General features: G+C 59.3%; 1 protein-coding gene across 1 annotated transcript in view; it reads left to right on the top strand.

Moving 5' to 3' along the window:
* NOL4L (nucleolar protein 4 like) overlaps positions 1-24,672 on the top strand; it is a 61,980-nt gene extending 37,308 nt beyond the window's left edge. The window contains exons 5-11 of the mRNA XM_074157093.1: positions 6,715-6,856; positions 18,812-19,083; positions 19,728-19,913; positions 19,993-20,184; positions 20,272-20,394; positions 20,667-20,868; positions 24,003-24,672. Coding sequence (XP_074013194.1) covers positions 6,715-6,856; positions 18,812-19,083; positions 19,728-19,913; positions 19,993-20,184; positions 20,272-20,394; positions 20,667-20,868; positions 24,003-24,202 — 1,317 coding nt within the window. The 3' untranslated portion in view covers positions 24,203-24,672. The remainder of the gene's footprint in view (positions 1-6,714; positions 6,857-18,811; positions 19,084-19,727; positions 19,914-19,992; positions 20,185-20,271; positions 20,395-20,666; positions 20,869-24,002) is intronic.
* Positions 24,673-26,681: the final 2,009 nt, after the last annotated feature.

Below are 26,681 nucleotides of genomic sequence, written 5' to 3'. Positions count from 1 at the left end.
CGCCCCCCGCGGCCCCGCTCCCCTTCCCCCCGCCCCCTCCGCCCGCCGCCGGGCCCCGCTCGCCCCCCTCCGCCTCCTCGTCCTTCCCCCCCCCCCCCCCCCCTCCCCTCCCCTCCCAACCACCCCCCCACCCCCCCCCCCGGGAGCCGGGAGTGACGCGCTCCGCAGCGCCGGCCCCTCTCCCCGGGCAGCAGCTGGTTGTCAGCCTCTCCGGAGCGCCGCCAGCCCGGGCCCCCTCCCTCCCTCCCTCCCTCCGTCCCTCCGTCCGTCCCTCCGCCCCGCGCTCCCAGCCGCGCCGCCGGGCTGGCGCAGGCCGGCAGGCCCCAGGCTCCGCTCCAGGTAGGCGACCGTCCGCGGGGGGGTCCCGGTTACCGGCTTCCCCCTCCGCCCCCCCCCCCCTCCCCCGACCCCGGGGCGGGAGGGGATGCGCGGGGGCTCCACGCGGTGCTGCGGGAGGGGAGGGGAGGGGAGGGGAGGGGAGGCGGGGGGGGGGGGGGGGTGTTGGGGGTTGGCGGGCGGGGCGGGGCGGGGCGGGGGGGGGGGGCGGCCGCGGGGCCCTGCCCCAACTCCGGGGGGAGCGGCCGCGCCGCCCCCGTTTCCCCGGGAAGTTGCCGGTCGCCTGGCCGGTGGCGGGAGAAGGGGAGGGACGGGGGAGGTGGGTGTGTGTGTGTGTGTGTGTGTGTGTGTGTGTGTGTGTGTGTGGTTGGGGGGGTGTGGGGGGGGGGAGGTTGGCGCGTCCTTCCCCGCTCCCGGCGCGGCTCCCCCCTTCCCCGGAAGAGCACAAAAGCGCAAGAAGAAAGTGGGAGGAGGCGGCGGCGGGAGCGCTCCGGCCGCATCAATTCCCGGGAACCGGCCCCGCCGCCATCGCCGCCCGCCCCGGCCCCGGCCCCGGCCCCGGGCGGGGATTGTGCTGGAAATAGCCGCCTCCCTGGAGGTAAAGCCCTACTTACGTGTCAATCCCCGCCGCACGCTGAGCCCCGTGCGACAGCCCCGCTTCCCCGCACACGGGCGGGCAGGTCTCCATCGCGGGTGTATTTATTTACCTGCGGGGCGGAGGGGCGCGGGGGACCGGGACGGAGATGGGGGATCGTTTCACCCGGTTCCCGGCACCTGGCTGCTGCGGGGATACACGCGTGGGAACCGCGTCCCACCGGGGGGAAACGCCGGCTCCCGCGGGCGGGAGCGGGGGGGAACCCTCGGCCGCTCGGCCCCCCTCGTCCAAAACCGGGACTTCCCCCCCCCCCCCCCCCCCCCCCGACTCCCCCGCACCGGTTTCCCGCTGCTCGTGGAAGAGCAAAGTGCCCTTTCACACCGCGCGGTTTACGGGCATCGAGGCACCATCCCCACCTCGGGTGGAAAAGCGAACGCCTGCCCGGCTGGGAGCAAGTTCAGGTGCTGGGGAGGCGGGTGCATGGTATCGGGGGACGGACGGACGGTGTCGGGTCGCCCGTGTCCCCGTCCCCGTCTCCCCGTCCCCCCCCCCCCCAGCCCCGGTGGCCCCCGCGTTCAGCACCTCCCCGCTGAACAGCAGGAGCTGCGGGAAGGGGCTGCCGGGGCCGCCTCCATCACCCTCCAGCATCCCTCCACTTTGGGGCGGTGGGAACGCTCCTCCTGGTGCGGGGGTGTGTGTGTGTGTGTGGGAGGGGGGGTTCCCAGAAGAAGAGCTCTTAGAGAAGGGGGAGGGGGGGATGCAGGTGATGATCCTCCCTTCCTCTTCCATTTGCCGTTCGCCTCTTAAATCGACTCTTTTGCCCGTTTGTGAGAACTAACGAATACTCGGTTTTGCCGCGTCCCGTAGAAATCGGCAGAAATTGCAGTAAATAAGGATGTAAGTGACCTGACAAAGAGCGCTGGGGATGTTCTGTTTGGTGTGTGAATTGCACACACGAGTAGGCAGCGCAGTCACAGCTCGCTGCCACCACAGCCAGCGTACACCCTTCTGCTTTAAGGCTTCTCGGGCTCTTTGAAGCAATGACCACCACGGTATTTGTGGCTGCAGCATCAGTCTTTGACCTGGAGTGTTTTATCTTCCATTAGTAAGCCTTTCTCTGCGCTGAACTGGTTAAGTTAGGGTCAAATCTGGTTCAATACCTTCTTGGCATGCTCAGAGGGCCGGGTTTAAACAGTTGCTGAGACGGAGATGAGGCTGCCTTCCTGAGAGCTTGTCCCCAAGCTCCGTGCTGCTGCTGTGGGTCACAGTGGGAGGTGCTCTGCCCTGGCCAGGTTTGGCAGGTCTGGGGGCTGCCTGTGCCGGGCAGGTCACGGCTGGCACGGTGGTGGAGCAGCTCCGGGGGCTGGCGATCACGCGTTGTCTTTTGTTGACTCTAAAAACACGGCTGCTTCTGGTGGGAAGCTGAGCGTGGCTGCGTGCTGGGGAGGTTGCACGGCGCACAGCCTCAGTTCCTGCTCCGCGGAAGGAAATCCCATCGGGATAGTAGGCTGTGGCGTGAAAGGACATGTTTTAAAATAAAAGGACTCAAAGAGAAAGAAATAAACCGTCCTGAGACTCAGAGCCTGGAATATTAAGCGTGAGACACAGCGCGTAAATGACTGGAGAGAGACTTGCAAGGCAGTCCCCGAGAAACTGAGCTTGGCTGTAAAATAAGCAGGTTACCGATAGCCTTGCATATATTTACGAGCTGCGGTTATAAGAGTAGCTTCCCCCCCTGCCCTGCTCCAGCCCATGCTATGGGAGGTTGTTCTCCAGGAAGGAGAGCCGCCGGGGAAGAAACCCTGTCTAGCAGTTAAAGACTTGGAGGGTCCTGGTTGTGTTCCTGGATCTGCCAGCGACTCGCTGTGTTCTTGGACCAGCCAGGGCGGCTGTCAGTACCCGGGGTTTCCAGCTCTATAATAGGAAGAATACTTTTCTAACTCGGAGGGAAGTTGAGAGGCTCAGCAGAGGCGTGCACGCGTGGTGCTGGAAGATTGGTGTGTGAAAAGTGGGACAGAAACGCCGAGCGTGAGCCCGGCACATGTGAAGTGTCTGCCTTTGCCGGTTAGAGAATACTGGCTGCGAGCGTCTGCAGAGCAGCTGTGAATGTTGGACTGTAGATAAGGAGAGGAGCAAGGATGTTGTTTTCCAAACCCTGCGCGGTGCCGGGAGCCCTGCTCCGATGTTTGGGTGTGGCCTGTGAATGCACCAGCAGGATCCGACTTCCCCTTGCAGAAGAGGAGCCGCACGCACGTTGCCTGACCCTTGATCGCTCAATCTCTTGAACGTTGGAAACAAAGCGATGGGACTTTACTGCGGGGTGAGGAGATCTCTCCGGAGAGCTGGGAAAGGCAGGAAGGAGGAGGGCGGCAGCGGCGGTGCCGGGGTTCGGGGTTTGGCTCTGGGCTGGCTGGTTGGGGCAACCACTGTCACTTCCATCTGTGCCACGAGTGGCGTGGAACTGGAGAAAAGGCGGCCGGTCCTGAGACAGGCGCTGGTAATGGATTGTGTTCTGTTTTCTAATGAAAGTTTCATTTGAAGTTTGTTTACAGGAAAGAAGAAATTAGCAGAGAGAATTCTCCTGAGAACCCAGAGAGGAAAAAGAATGAGCTGCCTGACTTGCAAGCCAAAAGAGGGTGGAAGGGTAGATTAGATTTACCGTATTGCTCCGAGTCGTAGTTGTTGCTGCTGTTGAGAAACGCTTCCTTGTTTGGCTGGACGGTGAAGCCCGCTTTGAGGCTCAGCCTCCAGCCAGGTTATTGGCATCCAGGGGAAACCCAGAGCTTAGATTTTGATCCTGCGCTGGTGTCCCATGTTTTGACACCAGGACGTGTGCTGTGCTGCCACCTCTCCGCTCCAGCAGACTGGAATGGGGTTGCTCCAGGGCTGTGGCTGGGCAGTCAGTGCTCCGGGTGTTGCTGCCGGGACCTCCTGTCCCTGGGATTGTCCCTGGTGTGAGGGGGGCAGTGCCAGGAGTCACTGCTGGCATTGTCAGGCAGTGCGAGGAGGTCACAACGCTCAGCCTGTGGCCTCTGAGGGGTGTCCTTGAGGAGGGAGCTTGCTGGTGGCTCCTGGTGTCCCAGCGAGCAGCAAGGGATGCAGCCGAGAGGTGGTGGAGGATGCCAGAGCTACAGTGGCAGAGATGCCAGAGCCATGCTCGAGGTCGGGGCCTTTCTCTTGCTTTAGGGAAGAGGCACAATCGTGTGAGGAGCTCCAGGGCACCACGGCATGGGCAGAGCCAGCAGGCAGCAGATACTCTCTCGGCAATTCCCGCTGCCAGCTTTGGCCATTCTCTGCTGCTGTGAAGGGTTCAGCCCGACACCACCCGCATGGTCGGCTTCGCATTCCCTCGGGATGGGCTGTGCTGAGGGAGCCGTGCGCTGCCAGGAAGTTTGTCCCATTGCTGTTTAGGCCAAGGGTATTAGTGCTGGAAGGCAGAAAAACTCTGGCTGGAAAGCAGGGGGTGACAGTGGGTACGTGGGGACAGAGCTGCCTGGCAGGGTCTCACAGTAGGAACCTGCTCTTTCTGCTGGTGGCTGGATCCTGGACCGGTGAACGTGCGACGGCCTTGTTTGACTTGAGTAATTTATAGCTTATCAGTTTCTGGTTTGATATCCAGAGTATTTCTAATAATAGGCAAATATTATTGCACCTCGAGAGAATTGTACGCATTTATAAAGCACTTTACATAGCGTGTGCCTGCGAGGCATCCTTCATGTCACCGCTTTTCCACCACGTGTGAGTGCGTGGAGAGCGGGGTGTCTCCCCCGTTGCTGTTTGGGTGCTGAGGCTGGGTGTCCTCCACAGCTATGCCCTTGCAGATGCTATGCCTGAGCCAGGTGCTTTCCGAAAACATCCCGGGTCGCTCCCAGGGCTCTTCCTCCTCCTCACTGGACAGGTGAGAGACTGTGGGCAGCAAGGACCTTGGCATTTGTGTTTGTCTCTTAAGCTCTGACAGTAATCTTGAGTAAGCCTTGTGAAGAAGGCCAGATATTAGGGTGGCTGCCTCCCTGCAAATGCTTACAATAAAGAGACTATTTATAGTTTGCAACAGGGAGACCTTTGCAGTTCTGTTCCTCTACGTGCAAGATGGAGTTTCTGGGGAGGCAGGATCGCTTTGTGGCTGGCATGGCAGCGGTGCTGTGCTGAGCTGGGGGACGCCGTGCCTCCCCCCTGCCTCCTGCCTCTGCTCAACCCGGGCCGGGGGGGGGGGGCTGCATGGGGGCACCTGGCTGGCAGCCCAAGTGGGTCTGGGGGTCAAGGTGTCCCCATTCTGTTGGTGGGCATCCATGGGGCTGCTCAACCCTGTCCGTCCGTTGGTGCGTGCGGGGTTTCACAAGCTGTAAATTCCAGGAAACTCCCCGGGAGGCACATGGAGGGAGCGGGCTGGGGGCGGGCGCGAATCCCGAGCCAGCAGATGTGTCTGCAGGGATGAGGAACGGGGAGGAAAAGCACAAACCTGTCTTTAAAGACATTTGTTTGTTCACAATAAAAACTGTCAGCCAGCGGCGACCAGACAGGGCAGTTTTTATGAGGCGCAGGCGTAGGTTGGAGGGGTGCTTGCCAATTGCTTCTTACACGGAAAGGGAGCGGGGATTGTATTTTATCTCAGGACCAGGGGGAGGAAAGAAAAAAATAAGAGCAGAGAGTTTACAAGCCTTTGAAATGGTTCAATCAAAGGAAAGCACAGTTGAAAGCGGTTCTGGAAACATTTTTGGTGTTCTCCTGCACCCCAGGGCTCTGGATGCGGTTTCTGCCCATTGCTTTGGGAGGGGAGCGGGGAAAGGAAGGCAGATAAAGGGATCGCCAGCAGGACCATGTTAATATAGGGACACGTATCTGCTTCCTCCCAAGCTGCATGTTCGGAGAGTTCAGCCCGGCGAGGTCCCACAGCCCCTCCTCTCATTCAGGATCTCAGTGCTGCCTTTATGATGATGGTTTTGAAATCCTGTGGCTGACCTTTCCGGCGCTGGAAGCGATCCAAGGGCTGTGTCTCGAAGTACTGTAAAGGTTAGCGAGAAGGGAGCAAGAGGGAGAGAGAAAATGTCCTTTCAGCTGCAGGAGTGGGAGAGAGGAATGTCATCTATGCCGTTGGGGAGCAGGCAGCTGGCCGGGCTCCTCGGCCCGAGCTGGGGTGTCCTTGCCTTGCCAGGGACCTTCCTCCTCCAGCCTTTTCCCAAGGTGTGTGTTGTCATTTTTGATCAGGGCGTGGAGGCAATATCCCTTCGGAGAGGGCTGGAGGAGCAGCCCCTTGGGGTTGTGCTCCAGGAGCTTCCTATGGGGATCGGCTCCGCTATCCGGATCTGCCCCACCAGCCACTCCCTGCTGGTGCCAGTCCTCGGGTCATTCCTGTTGCAGCAGATGATTTGATTTCAAAAAAGTCCAAGAGCCGTTTCAATGGAGTTGCACTCCATCCTCAGCTCCCACACGCCGCCGCCTCGCCAGAAACACGCTGGGGTGGATGGAGATTAAAGGGTAAACTCCAGGGCTCAGCCATCCGCTCCTACAGGATGCGAGCGCTTTCTAATTGTCCTCAATTAGAGACAGTGCCATTGCTCAGGCACGTCTTCAGGCAGGAAGCAGAGCCCGGCCGTCCCTAGCCCAGCGGAGGGAAGGGCTCGCCGTGGCCTTGGGGAGCGTCGAGGGGCCAGCAAGTGTTCTTGGGGGGCGGGAGCTGCCCACCGAATTGTTTTTAGGAAGGAGTGGAGTGAGGAGATGTTAAAGCCAGAGAAAGGAGGGAAGAAAATAGCTCAGCGAGTTAACCCTTTCCTGCTTGCCTCCAGGATGAGACATCGGTGAGCAGCGAGGACTTTGATATGAACGACTCCACATGGATCTCAGCTGACCAGCACCTGAACTCCAGCCTGAGCCCCAGCCAGGACGAGAGCATGCGCAGCCCGCAGAACCTGCACGGCCAGGAGGACGGTGAGTGCCCTAACGGGAGGGAAGAGCTCTGTGCCTCTGCCACAGGATGTTTTTGTGACTTATTAAACATTAACCAGTCCTTTCTGATCAGGTGTCCCACCTGTAGGATGGATTTCATATCAGCACAGGCTCCAAAGCAGTGCCTACTCCCAGGCCTTCCCATTTAGCCTCTGGGTTGTTCCTGCTCAGCAAAGGCCCTCTCCAGCTCAGAGCTGATGGTCCTTATGCGGGGACCTGGCTCCCAGCTCCTCCAGAAAGAGGTCACCAAATCCTCTCCTAATGCATCCGGTTGTAGTTCCCCAGGTGTTAGTGCTGAACCCTGGGCTGTCCCACTGCAAAAAGGGTGCCAGGGCTTCGCAATAAGGATCGCAGCTTTCCCCGCTTGGAAAGCTGCACCTTAGGCAGTGTCTGGGATCCCCCAGGCAAGAAATGTATAATCCGCAGTAGCCCACAGCGATGAGAGCGCGGGGTGGATGTGGGTGTCTCCTCACTCAGGGCAGGCGGTTGGAAGGGGCTGAAGGCGGCACACACGGGCTGGGTGGGAGGAAGTGTTTGGTGAAGAGAGGTGGTGTGTTAGTTCTGTGAAACACGCCAGTTTAAAATAAAAGAGCAAGTAAATAAATAGTAGAAGTACGAGTTCGGGTCAGAGTTCATCTCCGTGATGCTTGGAAGGATTCGGTGGTTGGACTGTTACTGGCTTTTGCTCAAGAGGTTGAATCCCTCATTATCCCCAGCCCGGCTGCTGCTGGGAGAGCGGAAGGGGAGTGGAAGAGTCGAGGGACATCCCGGGCTGGGTCGGTGCTGCTTTAAGAAAAGGGACTGGAAAACCACCCCAGGGGAAAGAAAGGGCTTTTGTGCTGGCAGGTCTCCCTGGGGTGGCTTTTAGCTACTTGTGTGGCCAGCGGCAGGGACAGCGGGGACGCTGCTCTCTTCAGTCCAGTGCATTGTGGCACTTCAGTTTCTATTGCAAGTCTGCAGTTTTCAGAAACTGCTGTTTTTAACTAACTGGCACCCGGCAGCCTTGGTGAGGATGTGAAACCTGCCTGCGCTGCACCACGTCCCCGTCCACCGGGACGGGCAGCGGCACTTCTGCTTGTCCAGGGCCCGGCAGCGGGGCTTTGCCCATGGCAGGAGGAAGGGTGTTTCGGTGGTAACACGCTGCTCACATCAGATGCGTTCAGCTCTTTGGGACCAGGCTGTAACCTCTGCCTGCAGCGTGCCCTGCGTCTCATACCTGTGGCCTGGCTGGGTCTCTCTGTACCCCCTGAAATTTGCCGTTCTCCCATTGGGACATTTCAGGCTTCTGTCTTATCCCTCACCACTGAATTCCCAAGTCTCATTTACAATCTAGAATGACATGGTTTTGATCCCTTTGCTGAACACTATTATTCAACAGGACAGTAATTTAATAAGGGACTCGCGTATTTAGGCAAATCAAGATGTTCTCACTAAAGCTAAATCCTCTCTCTCTCTCTGCCCTCTTAGGAAATGCTTCCCATTTTTCATGCCCTGTGGTTTTTCTTCAGAAGCAGGTGTCCTCTTTGGGGCCCTTCTTGGCTCCTCTAATTTCTTTTGTAAGGTTCAGTGATGAGCAATAAAACACAAATAGTCCCTTCTTTTTTGTGAGGAACACAAGTGTTCCAGGCTGTCCCCGGGACGGGCAGAAGGCTAAACCAGGTAGACTTTGGCAAACCAGAAGTGATGGAGTCAAAGAGTCAGCAAGCCAAGCCCAGAGTTACTAATGAGACCCTTCAAGTAGAAGCCAGGCATTGGGATTTCCAACAGGCTGTTGTACTTCAGGGGTATTTTATGGGACTTAAAAGAGGTTTTATCACTGTGGTAAACGTCCCTTGTCCTGTACTGGAGCTCTAAAATGCTGCTGGGGAGAAAGGCCTCATGTCAGTCCCTCTGCCAAACCAATGCTCCCACCCAGGACTGAAGCACAGACAAGGATGAGAAGGGAAGAAGGAAGATGGAGCAGCCCAGTGACCCAGGAGGGCAGCGGGTGGTCAGAGGAGAGGAGCACGGAGCAGAGAAGGAGGATGGCGTGAGAGGGAAGGCAAATTACTGGCACGGGAAGGGAATGCGCATGAATCAAAGTGTTGACCACTCTTCAATTTCCTCTTCTTTTGATCCATGAAAGCTCTTTATTTTGGAAGCAAACGTGTTTTACCTGGTTCACATTGGCTTGCCAAGGTTGTGCGCATGGAAGACTTTCCCAAGAAAATCATCCAAGTGTGAGTAACCAGCCCATGTGAACTGTATACTCCTCGAAGCCCAGCTGGCCAGGATGCCCCGTGCAGAGCACCCACGCCAGGGCAACCCAAGGGCTTTGATCAAAGTACTCCATGCCAAAACTGGATGTTTATCCGCATCTCCTGCACTCAGCTGCCCACTGTGCCCCACAGCAGCCCCGCAGAGCTCTACCCGTCTTCCACCAGTGGTGGGAGACGCAGACAGTGCCGCAGTCTTCCCTGCAGCCCGGCCGGGCTCAGCTCCGAGCATCCTGGCACCAAAGCAGGGTCTGGTTGCACGCCACCTCCTTCAGTTGGGAGCTTGTTCACAACTTGGTGCTCTCCTCCTTCTGGAAATCCTTTTGAGTTACTAAATTGCTCCTGCCTGCTGCCATCCGACGAGCAGGATGCTTGGAGTGTGTCTTCTGTGAAAGGCTTCCTAAAGTATAAAGTTTTAATGAAGAGTTGCCTGGTAGGAGAGCAGTATCGTCTGACGCGCTTGTTAAAAAAAGTGGTGTTTAAAGGACCGAAGCACCAACTCTGGGTCTTTGAGAGGCCTGGGAGGAGCAAGTGTTTTCCTATGGCACAGGAGCAGAGCGGTATGAAATCCAGAGAGGTGGGAGAGCAGGGAACCATCATCCCATGCCTTGATATGCAGGTATCTGCGAAGTCTTCAGAGAGCTAAGAAGCAGCTAGGATGAAAGCCAACACCTTCTTTTGTCTCTGTGCCCAGAAACCTTGGCCCAGTAAAGCCATGCTGCAACCAGTGTCAGCCCTTGGAACAGCAGGGAGAACAAATTAGACCTAATGACTTTAGTGGGTAAGGGACAGAGAAGGCACCGTCGGGAGAGCGTCGGCAGCAGAGCTGGGGTTCCCGCTGGGTTGGCGGGTGCACGGCGGGGTGCAGGATGCACTGGCCAGCTCTGAGCAGCCACACCGACACACAAACACCCGCTCCTTCCATTTTCCTTTGTTACTCATCCTGCGGGCCCCAGCACGGAAAACGTGAAGCTCCTTGCAACATCCCTTCCCCATCGGATGTTGCTCACAGCATATGTGCCCGCAGGAAGCCGTCGGCTACCCAAAGCGACAGCAAGATCAACACAAACCCTTTGCTGCTGAAGCGGAGCTATTGTGCAGGACATCCTGGAGGGATGTGTCTGTGGGAGCCAGCACGCGTTTGGAGCAAAGTGACCCTGAAAGCTGTGCTGTCTCGCTGTCCGCTGTGTCCATCGCTATCCCTGAAGGTGTTCCATGCCCGTTCCCAGCTGAGTGCGGGTCCCAGTGCCTGGTCCTGTCTTACGGCAGCAGCGTCAGCTGGGGTCTGTTCATCTTTGGAGCCTGTCTGCGTCCACAGGCGAGTGCAGCGTCACAAAACTTCCTGGTTTGGTCTGGTGCATGGGTCTGAATGAGGTTTCTCACCACGCTGTGACCTGGCAGTGAGAGCAATGGCCTTGAAAAGAAAGCAGCAGGCAGACCCTGAACCCCTGTGTATGTGACATGGCAAAGCACTTGAATTAATGTAGAAGACGCCTCCATCTTTCCTGCTAACTGGATACATCTTGCCTCATCCCTGGCCGTACATCCTGCTCCATTGCCCGCGGGCAGGGGTTGCTGCTCTTCAGCCCAGCCTGTGCCCAGCACGGCCCAGCCTGTGCTCTTCTGAAGAGCTGGGAAAGCTCCTTGGTATAAGATCTGCTTTTCCTGCATGGGGGGCATGGGATTACTTCATGGCACCGTGTTGGGACAGATCCCCTTCCAGCTGAAGTCCCTGCATGCAGTCCTCACTTGACTGGCAGCGTCCCCGCTGAGCCCGTTCTGCCTGGAGCAGCAGTGGCTAATCCAGACCTTGGAGAAAGGACTTTCTTAACCTACTTAACTGTGAAGGCACGCGTTCCTCAGGGGCATTCCTCGAGGTGGCTGGCTGGGAAAGCTCCTGGGTGTTGGGGACATCCCTTAGGAGTGCTCCAAGGAGGGACCTCAAGGACATAACAGCAGGCATTATTTCAGGATGCTGTCCCAGGAGCAGGTAGGGCATGTTGCTCCTCTGGACACTGTGCCCTGAGGCTGGCAGGGACAGCAATGACCCGTCTCCAGCACAGTCGTCTCTCTTCTGCCACAGCGCGGGTCCCACAGCCCTGGGTCACACCACCGTTATTTGGCGAGGTGCTCATGATGTGCTGCACATCACCAGGTTCCCTGAAACACCAACCAAGTGGAGCGCTTTCTGAGGAGGAGAGCAGCCTTCTTGCCAAGCGCAGACCAGAAGCCAGGCCCATGCCTGCAGGACCCCATGCACCGTCCTCTCTCTCCACTCCAGGCTCCATCCCCAGGGCAGCCGTGATGTCCCGCTCCACACCTGCACCTCCCCGACAGCTGGTACCTGGCTCCGGGGCGATGGCACCTCCTCGATTTGCCGTAGCAGGGTCACTTACCACGGGCGGCGTCGGGTGTCGCGTGGTTCCCGCTTCCCCTCCGCCACCGGGGCTTTCCTCAGCTGGCCCCATTCCTGCTCCAGGTGGACACAAACGCACCTTTGCCGGTCACAGAGAAGCCCCAGCGGGTGCCTGGACAGCCACCTGATGGCTGGCCATTGTAAGAGGTGGCCTGTGAGCCCCAAGGCCTTTGCTTTTCCCGGGCTGTAAAATCCTCACTGTTTTCAGGGCTTCCTGCACCAGTGTTGGATTCCACCCTCCCAGGAGCCCTAGCTCAGACCCTAAACAGGACTAGGACCAGCATCCAGGCCTTACAACAGCTGGACATGACCTTATCTTATTTTTCTTAGGCATATATTTCCTCTCTCCCCGGGGTGTCCCCACACCATGCTGTCCCCACAGCAGAAGTCAGCGAGCACGTCCCTTCCCTGCCTAGGCGGTCTGGGCTGGTGGCTCCGTTCCCTGTGACCTCTTCCAGGGGCACGTCTGCTCCTCCCGAGCAAAGGCCCTCGCCAGCGATAAACACCCTCCTTTCGGCTTCTTTTGAAGAGCTGCCCTTTCCTGCTGCAAGGCTGAGAAGTGCAGCACGGACTCTGCGGGGCCGTGGTGGCTTCACCATCCCATTGCGCTGAACTCAGCTCGGGGCTCCCTGCCGCCGAGCCTGGTGGCTTGGGGACAGTGCCCCAGCTCTGTCCTGCCCAAAGGACTGGGGTGAGCAGCAGGGTCTCTCTGGTCTGCGCTGGAGGCACCAGCTCAGAGTCAACCCTGCCCAAAGCCACCAAACCCGTTTGTTTGGCGCAGGGAGAGGCAGTGCCCGGGCAGCGCAGGGCCATAGCATGTCCCCTCCCTGCGGCAGGATCCGGGTGGCTGCCAGCGGTGGTGGCACAAGGAGAGGCTTAGTCTGCACCACCTCCTTCCCCACCACCGGTGAGGCCAGTGCCTGGCTCAAAACATGCCTCAAGCAGCGAGGTGGCCAGAGGAGCAGCGGCAGGAGGGACAGGGATCAGGAGAAGGGAAAACTGAGCGACAGAGCGCATTTGTGGCAAGGTTGCTTGGTGCATGGGGAAAATGTCCGTCACGGGGCTGGAGCGGTGAGGTCCCAGTGCCGGAGGGAGCTGCTCCCGCAGGCTGGGCAGTGGAGCCGAGGGGAGACGGCACTGGGGGGCACCTTTCATGCCGAGGAGGGGGAGCTCGGCCGCACAGCGCTGCCTTGTCTGGCCGAGCTCGCCTGCGGACACTCATTGTGTCCAGCCGTGCCAGATGTCTGGCTCGTCGAGGGCTCTGGTCGAAGGCAGGGACCCAGGGAGGGAGGCTGGAGGGTGGACACTTTGTCTGGGACATAACGAGGTTTGCATTAACGAAGGAAGACAGGAAATAGAGCGCCTTAACTGGACACTGGCCAGCCCCACTGCTCCCTGGCCCCCAGTGACATTTCTTTTTTCTTTCTTTTGCATCTTGGAGGCAATGAGCTGGGCAGGACCTGGAGAAAATGGGCTTTGGGCTCCAGCCATGCGAGCGGTGCGGAGCTGGAGGGGCCACGGCATCCAGCACAGCCGGGGTCTGTCCTGCCGCTCACCACCCGGTCGTGGGTGCGGGAGCCCCGGGGTGCCGCTCGCTTGCCCCTAATGAATGCGGCGCTGCCGCCCAGCCATGGCCCCCCACAGGGCCCCCGTTCCCACTCGGTCTCTCTAATTTGTATTAAGTATCCCCTCCTCGCAGGCTTTCCTCCTCCCCTTCTTCCCCCTTCTCGTCTCTTTTGTGAGTGAATAATTTATGGCACTTTTCATCTTCCTGGCTGTTGTTCCAGGCAGGCGGCGGTGGGATGCTCTGCGCCCTCCCGACAGCCGCTCTGGGGCTGGGTGTGCAGCTCCAGCCCGTGCTGGTCCCACGCCGGGGTGGAAATGGGGCAATCCCCTCCCGGTAGCCATGGGGAGAATCAACCGGCAATACCACCTCTGCCATCGCCCTGCTGCCCACGGGCAGGCTGGGCCACGGCTGGTGGCTCCGTGGTGGTCCACGAAGGACCAAGGTGGGACGCGGCGGTGGCCACAGTGCCTGAGGCTGGGCAGGCAGTGGCTGAGCCCGACTGCCCCGGTGGTGGCCGGGGGGCTCCTGCCGTGGCGGGGCACGGGCAGGACCGGGCGGCCCCTGGCCCATCGCACGGTGCGGGGCTGCGGCGAGGTTTCCGTGGGCCGCTGGCTCTTATATAAGCTCATTGTTTTCTGAGTCAAAAGAGGTTTTGTCTCCGCTCTGGAGATGTGACAGGAGGAGGAACAATTTGCCCCATTCATCTTTAACTCTGCCTTTGGAGAGCAGCGCGGTGGCCTTCGCCGACAGAGACGTTAAACCCAACCACTTCCCCGCCGTAAAATCTCCCGGGGAGCAGGTGTTGGAAATCGCCCCTTCCCCTCCTGATCTCCGCAAATCCAGCGCCACAGAAATCAAGGATAATCCAGCAGCCTCTTCAAAATGAAAACGCTGAGCCCTGATTAATTCATTTAATAAGTGACTGATCCCCTCCTCCCCTAGCACCGCGGCCCAAGAAGCCATTTTGCTTCTCGCTCTCCGGGGCTCGGCGCTGCTGGGGAGAGGCCGAGGCTGCGGCAGAGGCACGAGGTGGCTTCCCCATGGCCTCCTCGCCGGCCTCACCGCTTGCCCAGCCGCAGCCCGGCTTCTGCCATGAGGCCAAGGAGGGCAGTGCTCTGGGGGCCTCAAGGCTGGGTGGCCTCCATTGGGCTCTCCAGCCTCACCGATGTCCCCTGCATGGTGCCGGGGTCTCCTCCACCTCCGGCCTGTGGAGCCCCAGCTCCAGGGGATTAAACAGGAGAACGAAATATTCCGTTTTCCAACCCAAAGATCAAACCGGTTAGAAGTGACATTGTTTTTACGGTTCCATCTGCTTCAATTAGGGCGCGGGGGTGGAGCAGGGGGGCTCCCAATTATCCTCATTAGAGGGGCTCCTCGTGCAGCCAAGCTCCAGCCGTGAGCGGGGAGCTCACCAGGCTCGTGCTGGTTGATAATGAATATATTCATGGCTGCACAGCCTGGCCTTGCTCGCCTGCTGCTGCCGGAGCCCTGGCTCGTTACGTGTGTTTTGGGCACTCGCTGGGAGTCTGCAGAAAACCTCGCCAAGCTCAGAAGTTTGGTGGGTTTTATCAAAACAGTGATTCTCTGGCAGCGTGGCCAACACGGCCCCGCCACTGCTCCGTGTCTTGCCAAAGCTGCCATTGGAAGAGCAGGAGCGTAAACCTGGTCCCAGCACCCAAGACGGGAGGGCTCCTGCTGCGTCTCCCCCAGGTCCCGCTTCATTGTGGGGTGCCCTGCCCACTGCTCGGGGCTGGCCGTGGGCTGGAGATACCCCAGCGAAGCTGCCTGGGGTGCGGCACCGGCACCGGCACCATGCCATCCGCATGAACCAGGAGGGTGCAGTGCTCCCTTCTGAGCCGGTCTGTGTTTTTAAGCTGGCTGAGGCCATTCCCACTCAGACCCAAGGACCTTGCCAATCTGAATTTGTGGCAGTTTCTCTGCTCACAAGACTGAGATTAATCCACCGCTTTATATATGGAGGTTCTGGGAGAGCATAACCTATAAAAATGTAGAAATAGGAAAATTATCTATAGCTAGTGGGTTTACAGACCTCATTATTTACTTACATTCAGCCTGGGCTTAAACTAAATTGTTCTTTTAGCTGGTCCCTTACATTAGATTCCCATTTCATTTTCTTATTCCACCTGGACAGGATCCTAGAGACATCTTCCTCTTTGTTTTCAGTATTTTCTGGCTGTAGCAAACCCAAGCTTGGTAAATGCTGCGGAGTCGGGTAGAAGCCTGATGTGCAGCTGCTGTGTGTGTTTTGTGCAACACAAAAGAAAACCCAAGGCATCGAGAAATTGGGGGGTCCAGACCTCACCCCCAGGATCCTGCCCGGTGTGAGCAGGATCTCCAGAGTGAGGGGCTGGCACTGCCAACGGGGACGGGAGCTGCAGGGACCAGGGGCAGAGCTGGTGGCCACAGGGAGGCTGAAGATGGATGGACAAGGGCAGAGCGGGATGTCCAGGGAGGAGTGGTGGTGCTTGGGGCAATTTGGGGATACTCAGAGCAGGTGGAGGATGCTCAGAGCAATGCAGGGATGTGCAGGTAGGTTGGGGATGTGGTGGGGCAGGTTGGGGATGCGGTGGGGCAGGTTGGGGATGCTCCGGGCAGATTGAGGATGTTCAACGCAAGGCAGAGATGCCCAGGGCATGTTGAGGATGCTGAGAGTGATGCGGGGATGTGCAGGCAGGTTGAGGGTGCTCAGAGCAATGCAGGATTGCCCAGGCAGGTTGAGGATGCTCAGAGTGATGCAGGGATGCCCAGGCAGGTTGGGAATGTCCAGGGTGGATTGGGGATGCCCAGGCAGATTGGGGATGTCTGGGAGAGATTGGGGATGCCCAGGGCACCTGCACAGTCTTCTCCTAAGTGATGCCTCTCCTGGTGCCTCTTGCCTGACGGGGTTTTAGTGGCACAGAGGGACCCTGGTTGCCGCTCTGTGCAGGCAGCCGTGCCGGGGGCTGCCTGCTGCCCCGGGGGCTGGCAGGAGGTCCCTGCCATTGGCCTGGGGGACGGGTGCTGATTGGCCCTGCGGCGCTGTTGCTGTGGCTGTGCCCAGGCTGACGGTGGGGCCTGGTGTGCGGCTCGTGCCTCCGCGCAGGGGAATAATTCTCCTTAATCCTTCCGAGAGGCATCGCTGGATGAGGCTGGAGCCTCCCTCTGGGAGCCCCGTCTCGCCTGGCGCACGGAGCGGAGCAGGGGGAGGGACGGCCGCCATCCCATGGGCAGGGAGGCCTCCATGCCCCCAGCCACCTGCCCACTGCTGCACAGGGCTGCGGCCGAGCCGGAACCGCTCCTGTACCCACACCGAGGGCAGAGAGCACCGGTGGTGGGTCTGGCTGTGCGCCCTGGCAAGGCATGCGTGGGGTAGGGGTGCAGCAGCCTGGCCGGGGCAGAGAGCCCTGAGGAGCATGTACTGGTTTAGCAGCTGATCTGGGCAAGCTGGGCTGCATCTCCCGCATGGTGAAGAGCAAAACCTATGGGGGCCTGAGAGCCCCAGTGCCCTGGGACAGGAGGGGTGTAGGGGCAGGAGGTAGCAGTACCCTTCTGGGCTGGGCTGAGCCAACACCAAATGCCCAGCTGCCATGGTCCAGGCTGCAGTCACCCACTGGAGCCCCATGGCCACAGCATGGGGGCAGGAGACCACAGCCAGTCCCAGGGGGTGGCTCGGAGGGTGCCCCAGGGTAGTGCTGGCTGCTGAGCTCCCCCAGAGTCCCGCACTCCAGAGCCAGCGCTCAGCCCTGGCCAGGAACAAGGGGTTCTGCCTGGAGCCAGCCCCGTGCCAGGGAGGGTGACGCCTGCCACCGGCCCGGAGTACCCGGCACATAAACACCACCCCGGGGATTAGGTCAGCTCTGGTCATTGCTCAGACGAATAAGTGGATCAGCACAAGGGAAAGGAGGGGGAGGGAGCTCTGCTGAGCGGGGGGCTCGAGAAGGGACCTTTTAATTTAGGGGCTTGCAGGGCCAGGAGCAGCCTTGGCGCAGGCGTGAGGCTGGGCAGCGAGCACTGGCGCCCGGGGCAGCTGGGGACATGCGTTGGCAGCCCCGGTCGGCCCCCACGGTCAGCTTGGATGCCCGGGTGTCCTCAAGTCTGTTTATTTTAAGGGATACAAAGTCCTGGGCTGCTGCAGGGTCACAGGAGCCCTCGCCGAGCCTCTCATTAAAGTTTGCCGCGGGTGCCGGCAGGGGGGAGGAGGAAGAGGAGGAGGATGGGTGGCAGCAGCCGAGCACCATCCTGCCACCCTGCACACCTTTGGACCTGGCACCCATGCACCGTGAGCCGTCGGTGCGGTGCCGGGGCCACCCCGCAGCCCGACCCCATTGTCCTGCGGCAGCGCGGGCCGGGCGCGGGGACCGCCATCTGCTTGTCGCTGCCGGCAGCTTCTTTGTTCGCCGCCCGGCGCACGCTCGCACAGGAAACGGCTCCCCACGTGCTTCGCCCTTTCCCTCTCGCGGAGGCACCTAATGAAATAAAGGATTTACTGCGGCAAGGGGGAGGGAAGGGGAAACGGGCTGAGCGGTTTGAAAATGTCGTGCCTGGCCCCAGGGCTGGGCTCCTTGGCCGGGTGCAGGCAGGGCTGGGTGCAGGCAACGCCGGGCATGGGCAGGACCGGGCTCTCTGCCGCGGCTGGAGCGTTCTCCGGAGCGGCACAAGGCAGAAGACCTGCGTGGAGGGAGCCATGCGCGGGCAGGGGACAGTGCCAGGAACTGGGGATGTGGATGTAACTGAGATGGAGCAGGAACCGGGCTGTTCCGGATGTGCGTGGCACTGCCATGGCCGGACCCCTGGGCCATGGGCTCAGAAAATGGATGGCCATGCAGCTGCCATGGGGATGGCTCTGGGCCACGTGGAAACAGGGAAAAAGGAGTGTCCATGTAGGGTGCAGGAGGTCACTTGGTCTTTGAGTGGGACAGGAGGGATGTCCGTGCAGTCCCTGCCCCGTCCTGGCAGCAGTGTGCCAAGGAGCCTTGCCGGGTGGCGTGCTCGCTGTGAACAGAGCTCCTAACGCTGCTTCCAGGTGGCATGAACTCAGGGTTTTCCCATCCAAGCGAGCCTGTCCTCGTGTGCCATCCCCACACCCCAGCACTCTGCAGAGCAGCATGTCCCCGAGCCGCCAGCGCCGGAGCTCGTTGCCTCCCACCACACCCAGCCCCAAATGGGGCCAGGAGGACGGTGCCGGGAGGCGAGGGACCCGGCGGGGAGAGGCAATGCCCCTTTCTCCTCCCTGCAATGCAAACAGAAACCGAAAAGGACCAAATTCCAAAGTTCTTATTCAAGCCAAACCGCCCATGGCCCCGGGCGGAGGCGTGGGGACCGTCACCTGCTGGAGGGATGAGTGGCCCAGGCGTGGGGCATCTCAGAGTCCAGCGTCCTTTGTGGGATGAGGGAGCAGAGCTGTGCAATGGCCCTGCAGCCATGGGGACCAGTGTCCATCCCTCCATCTGCTGCATCCCAGGGCCTGAAGCACAGCTGTGCTGGCTCAGCTCTTGATAGCACCTGTGGCAACTCAGCCACCAAATGAGCCCAGGGCAGCCCCAGCCAGGCAGGGGCTTTCAAAGCAGCGGTGCATCCACGATGCACGTTCTGGTGGTCCCGCAGGAAGACTTGGGGGAGGCTGGCACCGTGGGGGGCAGAGCCGCTCGCCCACCTCGGGGACGTGGTCTCAGGGGGTGACCACACATCCTTCCTTGCAGATGACTCCTCGTCAGAGAGCTGCAGCGGGAATGGCTCCTCCACCCTGAACCCCTCCACCTCCAGCAGCACGCAGGGCGACAGCGCCTTCCCCGAAATGAACGGGAATGGCACCGCGGCCCCCATGGACTTCACCGCCTCTGCCGATGACCAGCCCATCAACCTCTGTGACAAGCTCACACCTGCCCACGTCACCCCTTCCTACCAGTCAGACGGCTGCAGTGCTGATGGGCTGCGCAGCAGGGTCAAGTACGCAGTGAAGACCACGGCAGAGGTACGGCCCAGGCTGCAGGTGGCCACCGCTGGCGCTGGGGGGTGGCCCAGGAGCCTGTCCCTTGTAGGGAGAGAAGGACGGACAAGTGCCATGCTTGCCTGCCACCGCTGCGGCAGAGCTGCTGTGCCTGCCATGCTCCAGCCTCAGGGCTGCTGCTGCTTGGCAGAAATCGGCCTGAGCGCTGAGCGAGTGGTTGGAAGAGGGAGGGAGAGATGGAGGGATGGTTTGGGGGAGTCGGGGAGCATCTCCCATGCCCTGCCTGCCCCAGAGCTAGGGCTCTGCGGGGCTTCGCCCCCGACCGGCTGTGCCACTGCCACCCTGCAAGGAGGAGCCCGTTCCCGCTGGGTTTGGGCAGCATTTCCCGCAGGGTCAGGCAGAGCCACTGCCACCACCAGCCAGAGCCACACTGTCTGTGCTTTGGGCCATCGCATGGTCCCTGAGGCCTCTGTGTGTCCCCCTGCCCCAAGCACGCAGGAGCTGGCACTTGGAGAAGCCCATCCATGGGTTCGTCTCCCCTGGGTTGCAGGGGGACATCAGGAGATGGGCTAGAAGCAGCGAGGCAAGGAGAAAGGGCTTTTTCCTTGTGACCGTGGGCAGGGGTGGGCAGGCAAGGGCTGCTCGTGATAACCCGCGTCTCCTCTCAGTCCCCTCCGTACAGCTCCGGCAGCTACGACTCCATCAAGACAGAGGTCAGTGGCTGCCCCGAGGACCTGACCGTTGGCAGGGCCCCCACGGCCGATGAAGATGATGATGATCACGATGACCACGAAGACAACGATAAGATAAATGACTCAGAGGGGATGGACCCGGAGAGGCTAAAGGCCTTCAACGTAAGGAGGGCTCCGCGGGGAGAACAAGCCCACCCACCTCCCATCTCGGTGTTCCCACCATCTGTCTTCTCCTTTGCAGATGTTTGTGCGCCTTTTCGTGGACGAGAACCTGGACCGGATGGTTCCCATCTCCAAGCAGCCCAAGGAGAAGATCCAGGCCATCATCGAGTCCTGCAGCCGGCAGTTCCCCGAGTTCCAGGAGCGGGCGCGCAAGCGCATCCGCACCTACCTCAAGTCCTGTCGCCGCATGAAGAAGAATGGGATGGAGATGGTGAGTGGCCACCCCACTGCCCTGCTGCTCGCCACCGCTCCTGGGGCAGCAGGTCCCTGAGCGCCTTCTCTGCTTGTGTCTCCGCAGACCAGGCCCACGCCGCCGCATCTGACCTCGGCCATGGCGGAGAACATCCTGGCTGCTGCCTGCGAGAGCGAAACGCGGAAAGCAGCCAAGAGGATGCGGCTGGAGATCTACCAGACCTCCCAGGTATGGCACTCGTGGCCGGAGGCGGGTGTGGGAAAAATAAGAGAAGTTTCTGAGCAATTTGGCAAAGTGTTTTTAAAAGCCTTTCTAAAAGTCAGAGGGCTCCATAACAGGGCCCTGTGGTGCATCCTGAGACTCAGGCCAGCGGGTCCAGGGACACTGGTTTGTGCTGACCACAATGTGGGAGACCAGGTGTCCCCACGCTGTCCCTCCCACTGTCCGCAGAGGACGGCCGGGCTCCTTGCTGTAGTTAAGTCTGTGTTTCCCCCGTGCAGGACGAACCGATCGCTCTCGACAAGCAGCACTCCAGAGACTCCACAGCCATCACCCACTCCTCCTATTCACTGCCAGCTTCATCTTACTCCCAAGACCCGGTCTACATCAATGGAAGCCTGAACTACAGCTACCGTGGCTACGGGTCCCTGGGGGGCAGCCTGCAGCCACCCGCCTCCCTCCAGACGGGCAACCACAGTAACGGTAAGTGGCCACATGCTGCCCCGGGGCCTGTGGTGGCACTGGGAGCCCACCCAGCCATCGCCCACCCCATGCCCGGACATTCTGAGCTCTGCTGGAGCTGGGACTGGGAGAAAGGCAGGGGCTGCTGCCATGGCTTACGCCAAGCCTGGTCATGGCAGCATCTCTCCTGCCGCCACACGGAGCTGCTCCGGAAGCCCCTCTTCTCCTGGAGCCAACGGAGGCCTCTGCCCCACTGCTCAGCTTGCCTCATCAGCAGGTGGTTAACTGTTGAACTGAACTTGGAAAGACGGTCTAGGTGGCACTGGTGGAGGGAAGGAGTGTCACTTAAAAAAAAAGAGAATCTGTACCAGCGATTAATTATTAACAGGAGCGGGCGCCTATCGCTGCCCTGATCTCGTTGCTAGTATGAGCCGTTCCTTTCCTAGCCTGCGTCAGCTGCTCTCGGAGTCGGGGACAGGGATGGGGACAGGGCTGGTAAAGTTCAGGGGCTCCCTAGCAGCGCCCGGGGCACAGCCAGCTCCTGCCACAGGTCAGAAGGGTGGCGAGGGGCTGGGGGCTGCGTGGGACAAGTGGCCGGGGGACCAGGACAGGAAGGCAGAAGCAGGCAAGGCTTGAGGGGTCAGCTGAGCTAGGAGCAAGTGAACAGAATGGAGTAGCCTGGGGCTGAGCAGGGCACCTGGGGAGGTGCTGGGGTACCTGCTGACTCCCTGGCACCCGGGCGAAAGAGGTGTGGGATGGGGCAAAGGGTCTCCCCTTGGGCAGCAGTCCCTCTGGCTTTGCCCTCCCGGCAGCAGTCGCAGGAGGGGTTGGAGCCCATGCTGGTCCTTGGCCAGTCCTTCGGCGATCTCCGGGCTGCTTTGGCTTGCCCCGCTGTGCTCTGGGCTCCTGCCCTGCCCCTGCCCGCCCCAACAGGAGTGAGGATTTGGATGGATGTGATTTCCGGAGGCCTGAAAGATGCCTGTCTGGGATTAACTCTTATCATCCCTTCCTAATGCTTCTTAACCCTGAATAAAGATCCCGCCCTGGCCTCCAGCTGCTGAGGCCTAATCCTTGCAGCCACGACGGAGGCAGCTATGGTTCCTCCCCAGAGCAGCACAGGCACCCCTGGCCCCCCGCGCTGCCTGGCACCCTCCTCTCGCCCGGCCCCGCCACAAGTGCCGGCTCCTGGACAAGAGGCAGCGAACTTGCAGAACTGTCTCAGAGCAGCCCCGGGAGGAGCAGACAGACCCTGGGTGTTGCACACAATAGCAACACACAGCAGCAACTTGCTTCTTTCTAATGAATTTTTAAACCTCTGCTTTGCAACTCTTTTTTTCCCCTTTGCCCAAGCTCTTTGCCAGTCCTTTAGAGGTAAGAGCATGCTGGCAAGGAGTGCTGCAAGGAGCTGTACCTTCTCCTCCCTCCATGAGCACAAAGCCCGCAGGGTTTGCTGCCCCAAAGTGTCTTCTCCCTCCATCCCCCACCTAAGGCAATCCTTCCTCAAACCCCCATCCCCATTCCCAGCTCCTTCACCCTTGGTGAGCTGGGAAATGGGCTCCGCTTACTGCTGCCTTTTCTGTCCAGTGGAATCGCTTTCGCATGAGAGCCTCCTCCTCCCCTTCCCCAAGCACTGATTAGCCTGGCGTGGAAGTCCTCTGCTGGTGCCACTCCTCACGCAGCACTTGCTGCTCCAGCATTGCTTTCCTTGGACTCTTCCCTTCCCGCCCCAGGGCAATGAGCTCCCCTCCACCGTCACCATCACCAGCAGGACCCACCTGGTCTCGGGGGGGGCTGCTGAACTCTCCTGTCCCCATTTGCAAACTGCTGCAGCGCCAGGTCCCTGCTCCATCTTCCTGCGTGTCCCACCGCTGCATCAGGCCACCCAGCAGGAGCTCAGCCCTCCTGAAGCCTTTCTCCAGCATCACCAACTGCTCCATCAGCCTGCAATGCTCCAGCCCACAGCCAGGGGATTAATTAATTCAGTGTCTTCTCTTTCTCCTTCCCCCCCGGGCTGCAGCCTCGCCTGCCTCCTCTCCCTCAGTACTATCACATCTCTAGTATGCATCTTTCCTCTTATCTCGATTTCTTGTTGGCTGTGTGGTTCTTGCACCTGGTTTGGCTTCTCTTAGTCCAACACAAAGTTAAATCCAGTTTTTCTCTTGCCTTTACCTGGCTGTGTCACTCCTCAAGCTGTGTATCAGCTTCCCTGCCGAAGCCTTTCCACTTGCAGGCACCCAAACCGGGCTGCACACGTGTGCTCGTGGTCGTGCAGATGTATCTGCCAGGGCAGAGGCTGACAGTGTTCCCGGGGTCCTGGAGAACTCAATCATTTTGTGACTTTTGTCAGGTTTAATGGGTTTTTTTTTGCAGGTTTGAGGTTTAACACAACGGGGGTTTGTGGGCTGGGGCAGCCGTGTGTCCTGTTCTGCAGAAGACAGGCACACATACGTGGCCAGAAGCCGATGGCGTGGGATAGAGATGGAGCAGAGAAGGACTTAGGAGAAAAAATCATCCCTGCCCATCAGGCAGATCATAAATTTGGCAGGATTTCATTTCATTTACAGACTAAGCCACAGAAATGTGCTGCCTAGTAAGACCCTTTAGCCCCCCCCCAAACCTTCAATCTCAGGCTGAGTACGCGTTGCTGGCTGGGGTGGTGTGTGATAGCCCAGGAAGGGCAACGTTCTGGAAGGTTCCTCCTAGCTGCTGTGCTGGGCAGAGAAGCCATGTAGTTACCCAGCACTGAACCAGGGAAACATGCCCTGTGTGGGATGGTACTCACCATACGTAGAGGAAAAAACAGAACCTGGCAGGTGATTCTGATGGGCAGATACCCTCAGGTGCAGATTTAGCTCCTGGCTTTGTAGCTTTGCCAGGAGCTACAGGGCCACAGAGCAGGGCCACAGACCCTCCCTTTGTGGAGCAGATGGGGCAGGCTCTAGGATGTTGTCACATTGACTCTGAAGTCTCTTCCCTTGTTGTGGCTGTTGTAAAGGCTGCTGCAGGACCTGGGGCTTCTCACGTTGTCCAGGGCACCACACTTCACAGGGACCAGAAGTCCAGGAGCAGCAGCTCCCACTGCGGATCTCCTCGTGGTGGGATAGACATGGACAAGGCTGCTCTGCCTGAGCTTCTCTCTCCCTTTTCCTTGACAGGTCCGACCGATCTCAGCATGAAAGGTGGGGCCTCCAGCACGGCCCCCTCCAACAGCACCAGCAGGGGAATGCAGGCTGCCCAGCTCAGCCCCACGGAGATCAGCGCAGTGCGGCAGCTGATCGCCGGCTACCGAGAGTCGGCGGCGTTTCTGCTTCGATCTGCAGACGAACTGGAAAACCTCATTTTACAGCAGAACTGACTCCCGGTGTCTGCATCGCTCCTCTGTCGAGAAGACAATTTATACCTGCTAGAAAGAGGCTCCCAGCGGTGTCCTGCTCAGGACCACCATCGTCCTCCCGTGAAACGGCGGGTACATGTAGTTTTAGAAGGTGGAATCCAAAAGACCTGTTTTCTTTTACACTCCAAGCACCTGGGACTTCAGGCACAAGGACACGTTTTTGAACCGTACCAACACCCGTGCGTCCGGCCGACCAGAAGCCAAACCTGCGGCTTGGAAGGATGTGGGACTTTCAAGGGCAGAAGGGAGCCTGGGGAGGTTTGGGGCTGCAGATGTATTTAGAATAACCTTTGTGGACCCAAATGTTAGATTCCCGTCCCCAGATAATTTCCAAGTCTTAGGTGAGCTGAATCACATATTTATTGAGAAATGGACCCTCCTCTCCCCTTAGTAATTTATTTTTCTGAAAATGGATTCTTTTGAGTTTGTACAGATTGCCAGTTTTTTGTCTGTCTGATCAGAAGGAATTTATTCCTGTGAAATAACACATTCCATATCACTACACTACTAATTTCCAGGCAGCTCTGCCTGTTTCTCTGGGGAGCCTTTGTCCCACAGGGAGCAAGTTTGCCATCCAGCCCTAGACTTTGAGGCTGCTCGACCTCCAGTAAGCGTAGGTGGCAGCTGACGGACGGAGCAAGCAAGCGTCCTGCTTAGACCTTCGTTCTAAGCGGTCCCGTAGCAGCAGTGGGGTCTAAATCTCCCGAGAGACTCGGCAAGCTCAGCAGACCTCCGCCTAGAAGGACGTCTCGCACTCCTTTAAGTCATTGCAGATAAGAGAAGGAAGGAAGGAGATACCTGAGAAACACTGTCTTGCGGTCACCATCCGTACTCTACCTCACACTCCATTGTGGGCTTCTTCCAGGACTGGCCGAGCTGGGCCTGGGGGACGGTGAGTGTCGCAGACGCGTGGATCGCGCCGAGGAGGCTGGACCCAGGTCCAGCAGGATCCGCCGGGGTCCTGCTGCTGGGCGGCAGCTCGTCCCTCCCCACCACCCCACCCCGCTGTGCCCGGCTCTTTGCACCGGTCCCTGTGATGCCAGCCCTGGCGGGGGCGGGGGGGGGGGGGGTAGCACCAGGAGAATAAACCCTTTAGGAACCGCGTGGGTGTCATAAAGGCTAATGCCGCGTTCCCGCCTGAAACGCGAGCGCAGTGTGGCCGAGCCGCTCGCTCCTCTGCAGAAGACGGAGATGGGCAACATTCAGCAGCAGAACTGACAAAATCCTCTCCAGGGCCCAGGTTTCTTCCCCCCCGCCCCTGCTCACAGTCCTGGAACAAGCCCACAATTCCCAAAGTGTGGAAAAAACCATAGTCCGATGACCATTCTGCCCCATTACTGCCCTCCCCCCCCACACCCCCTCCCCAATAATGCACTTCGTTTTGCTCAGTGCAATACCTACTACCAGTGCTGCTAAACCCAGGGACTTGGCTCGGGCACGGTGCTGCTGAGCCGAGCCGAGCGACGGACCGTGCTCCGGAGCCACGTAGAGCAGCAGAGACGGCGGCTGCCGGGGATGCCGGCTCCTCCTCGCCCCCTGCGCCGGGCAGGAACCCTCACCACAAGATAGAGAGCCGATAAGCGTAAACCCCCATATGCTCCTTTTAAAGCTAGATACTTCCTGTCTTCGGAGGCAGCTTTTTTCTTCTTTTTTGGCCATTCTGAGCCGGCTGCTGCTCCGTGGGGGGGCTGGCGCCACTGGCGTGGGCTCGAGCTCGGTGGCAGCGGCCGGTCCCAGCCAGGAGTGGACCTGGGCAGTTTCCTCAGTAGCTTTTATACCCGACTATACTCCCCACACACTGGAAGAGAAGCAAAACCTCTACCCTCCTCTTAGTCTTAGTATGGAAAAAGCCGCCGGCTCCTGAGGACAGGCTTGCCTGGTCCGGCAGCAGAAGGGATTAACTGTTGGTGTTGACCCTTTTTTTTTTTTTTTTTTTTTTTTTTTTCTCCCCCCAAACCTTAAACTTGCCACAGCATTTGGAGAAAAGGGACCTAACTCCTGGCCATAGGGCGCAGTCAGGGTATCTGTGCAGAGGTGAGGCGGTGGCTCGTTAGACCTGAGCCCATGCTGGAGCCGGGAGCATCGCGGCCGTCCCGAGGCGTGCCTGGGCTGAGCACCCCCTGTCCCATTTCACCCCCCCCCCAACTCCCCATCGCTGCCCACAGCAGGCAGCAGAGCGGGTGGGGTGGGGGGGGCAGCCCAGGACATCAGCATCTCCCCCTGTCCCCCGAGCCAGGGTTCAGCCTCACGCTTTCCCCAGCACTTCACAAGCCTTCTTGGGTTTGTCCACTGCATCCTCCCATACTTGGAATTTATGTAAATATTTATTTTTGTGTGAATACCATGAAGTAACAAACCTTTGACAAAAAAAAAAAAAAAAAAAAGAAAAAAAAAGAAAAAAAAAAATGTAACCGCAGCCATTTGTGAAAGTCTTAACGTT

This window comes from Numenius arquata, chromosome 12 (assembly GCF_964106895.1).
Source record: "Numenius arquata chromosome 12, bNumArq3.hap1.1, whole genome shotgun sequence".
Taxonomy (NCBI): domain Eukaryota; kingdom Metazoa; phylum Chordata; class Aves; order Charadriiformes; family Scolopacidae; genus Numenius; species Numenius arquata.
The sequence above is the reverse complement of the archived record's forward strand: the minus strand, read 5'-3'. Positions and strand labels throughout refer to the sequence as shown.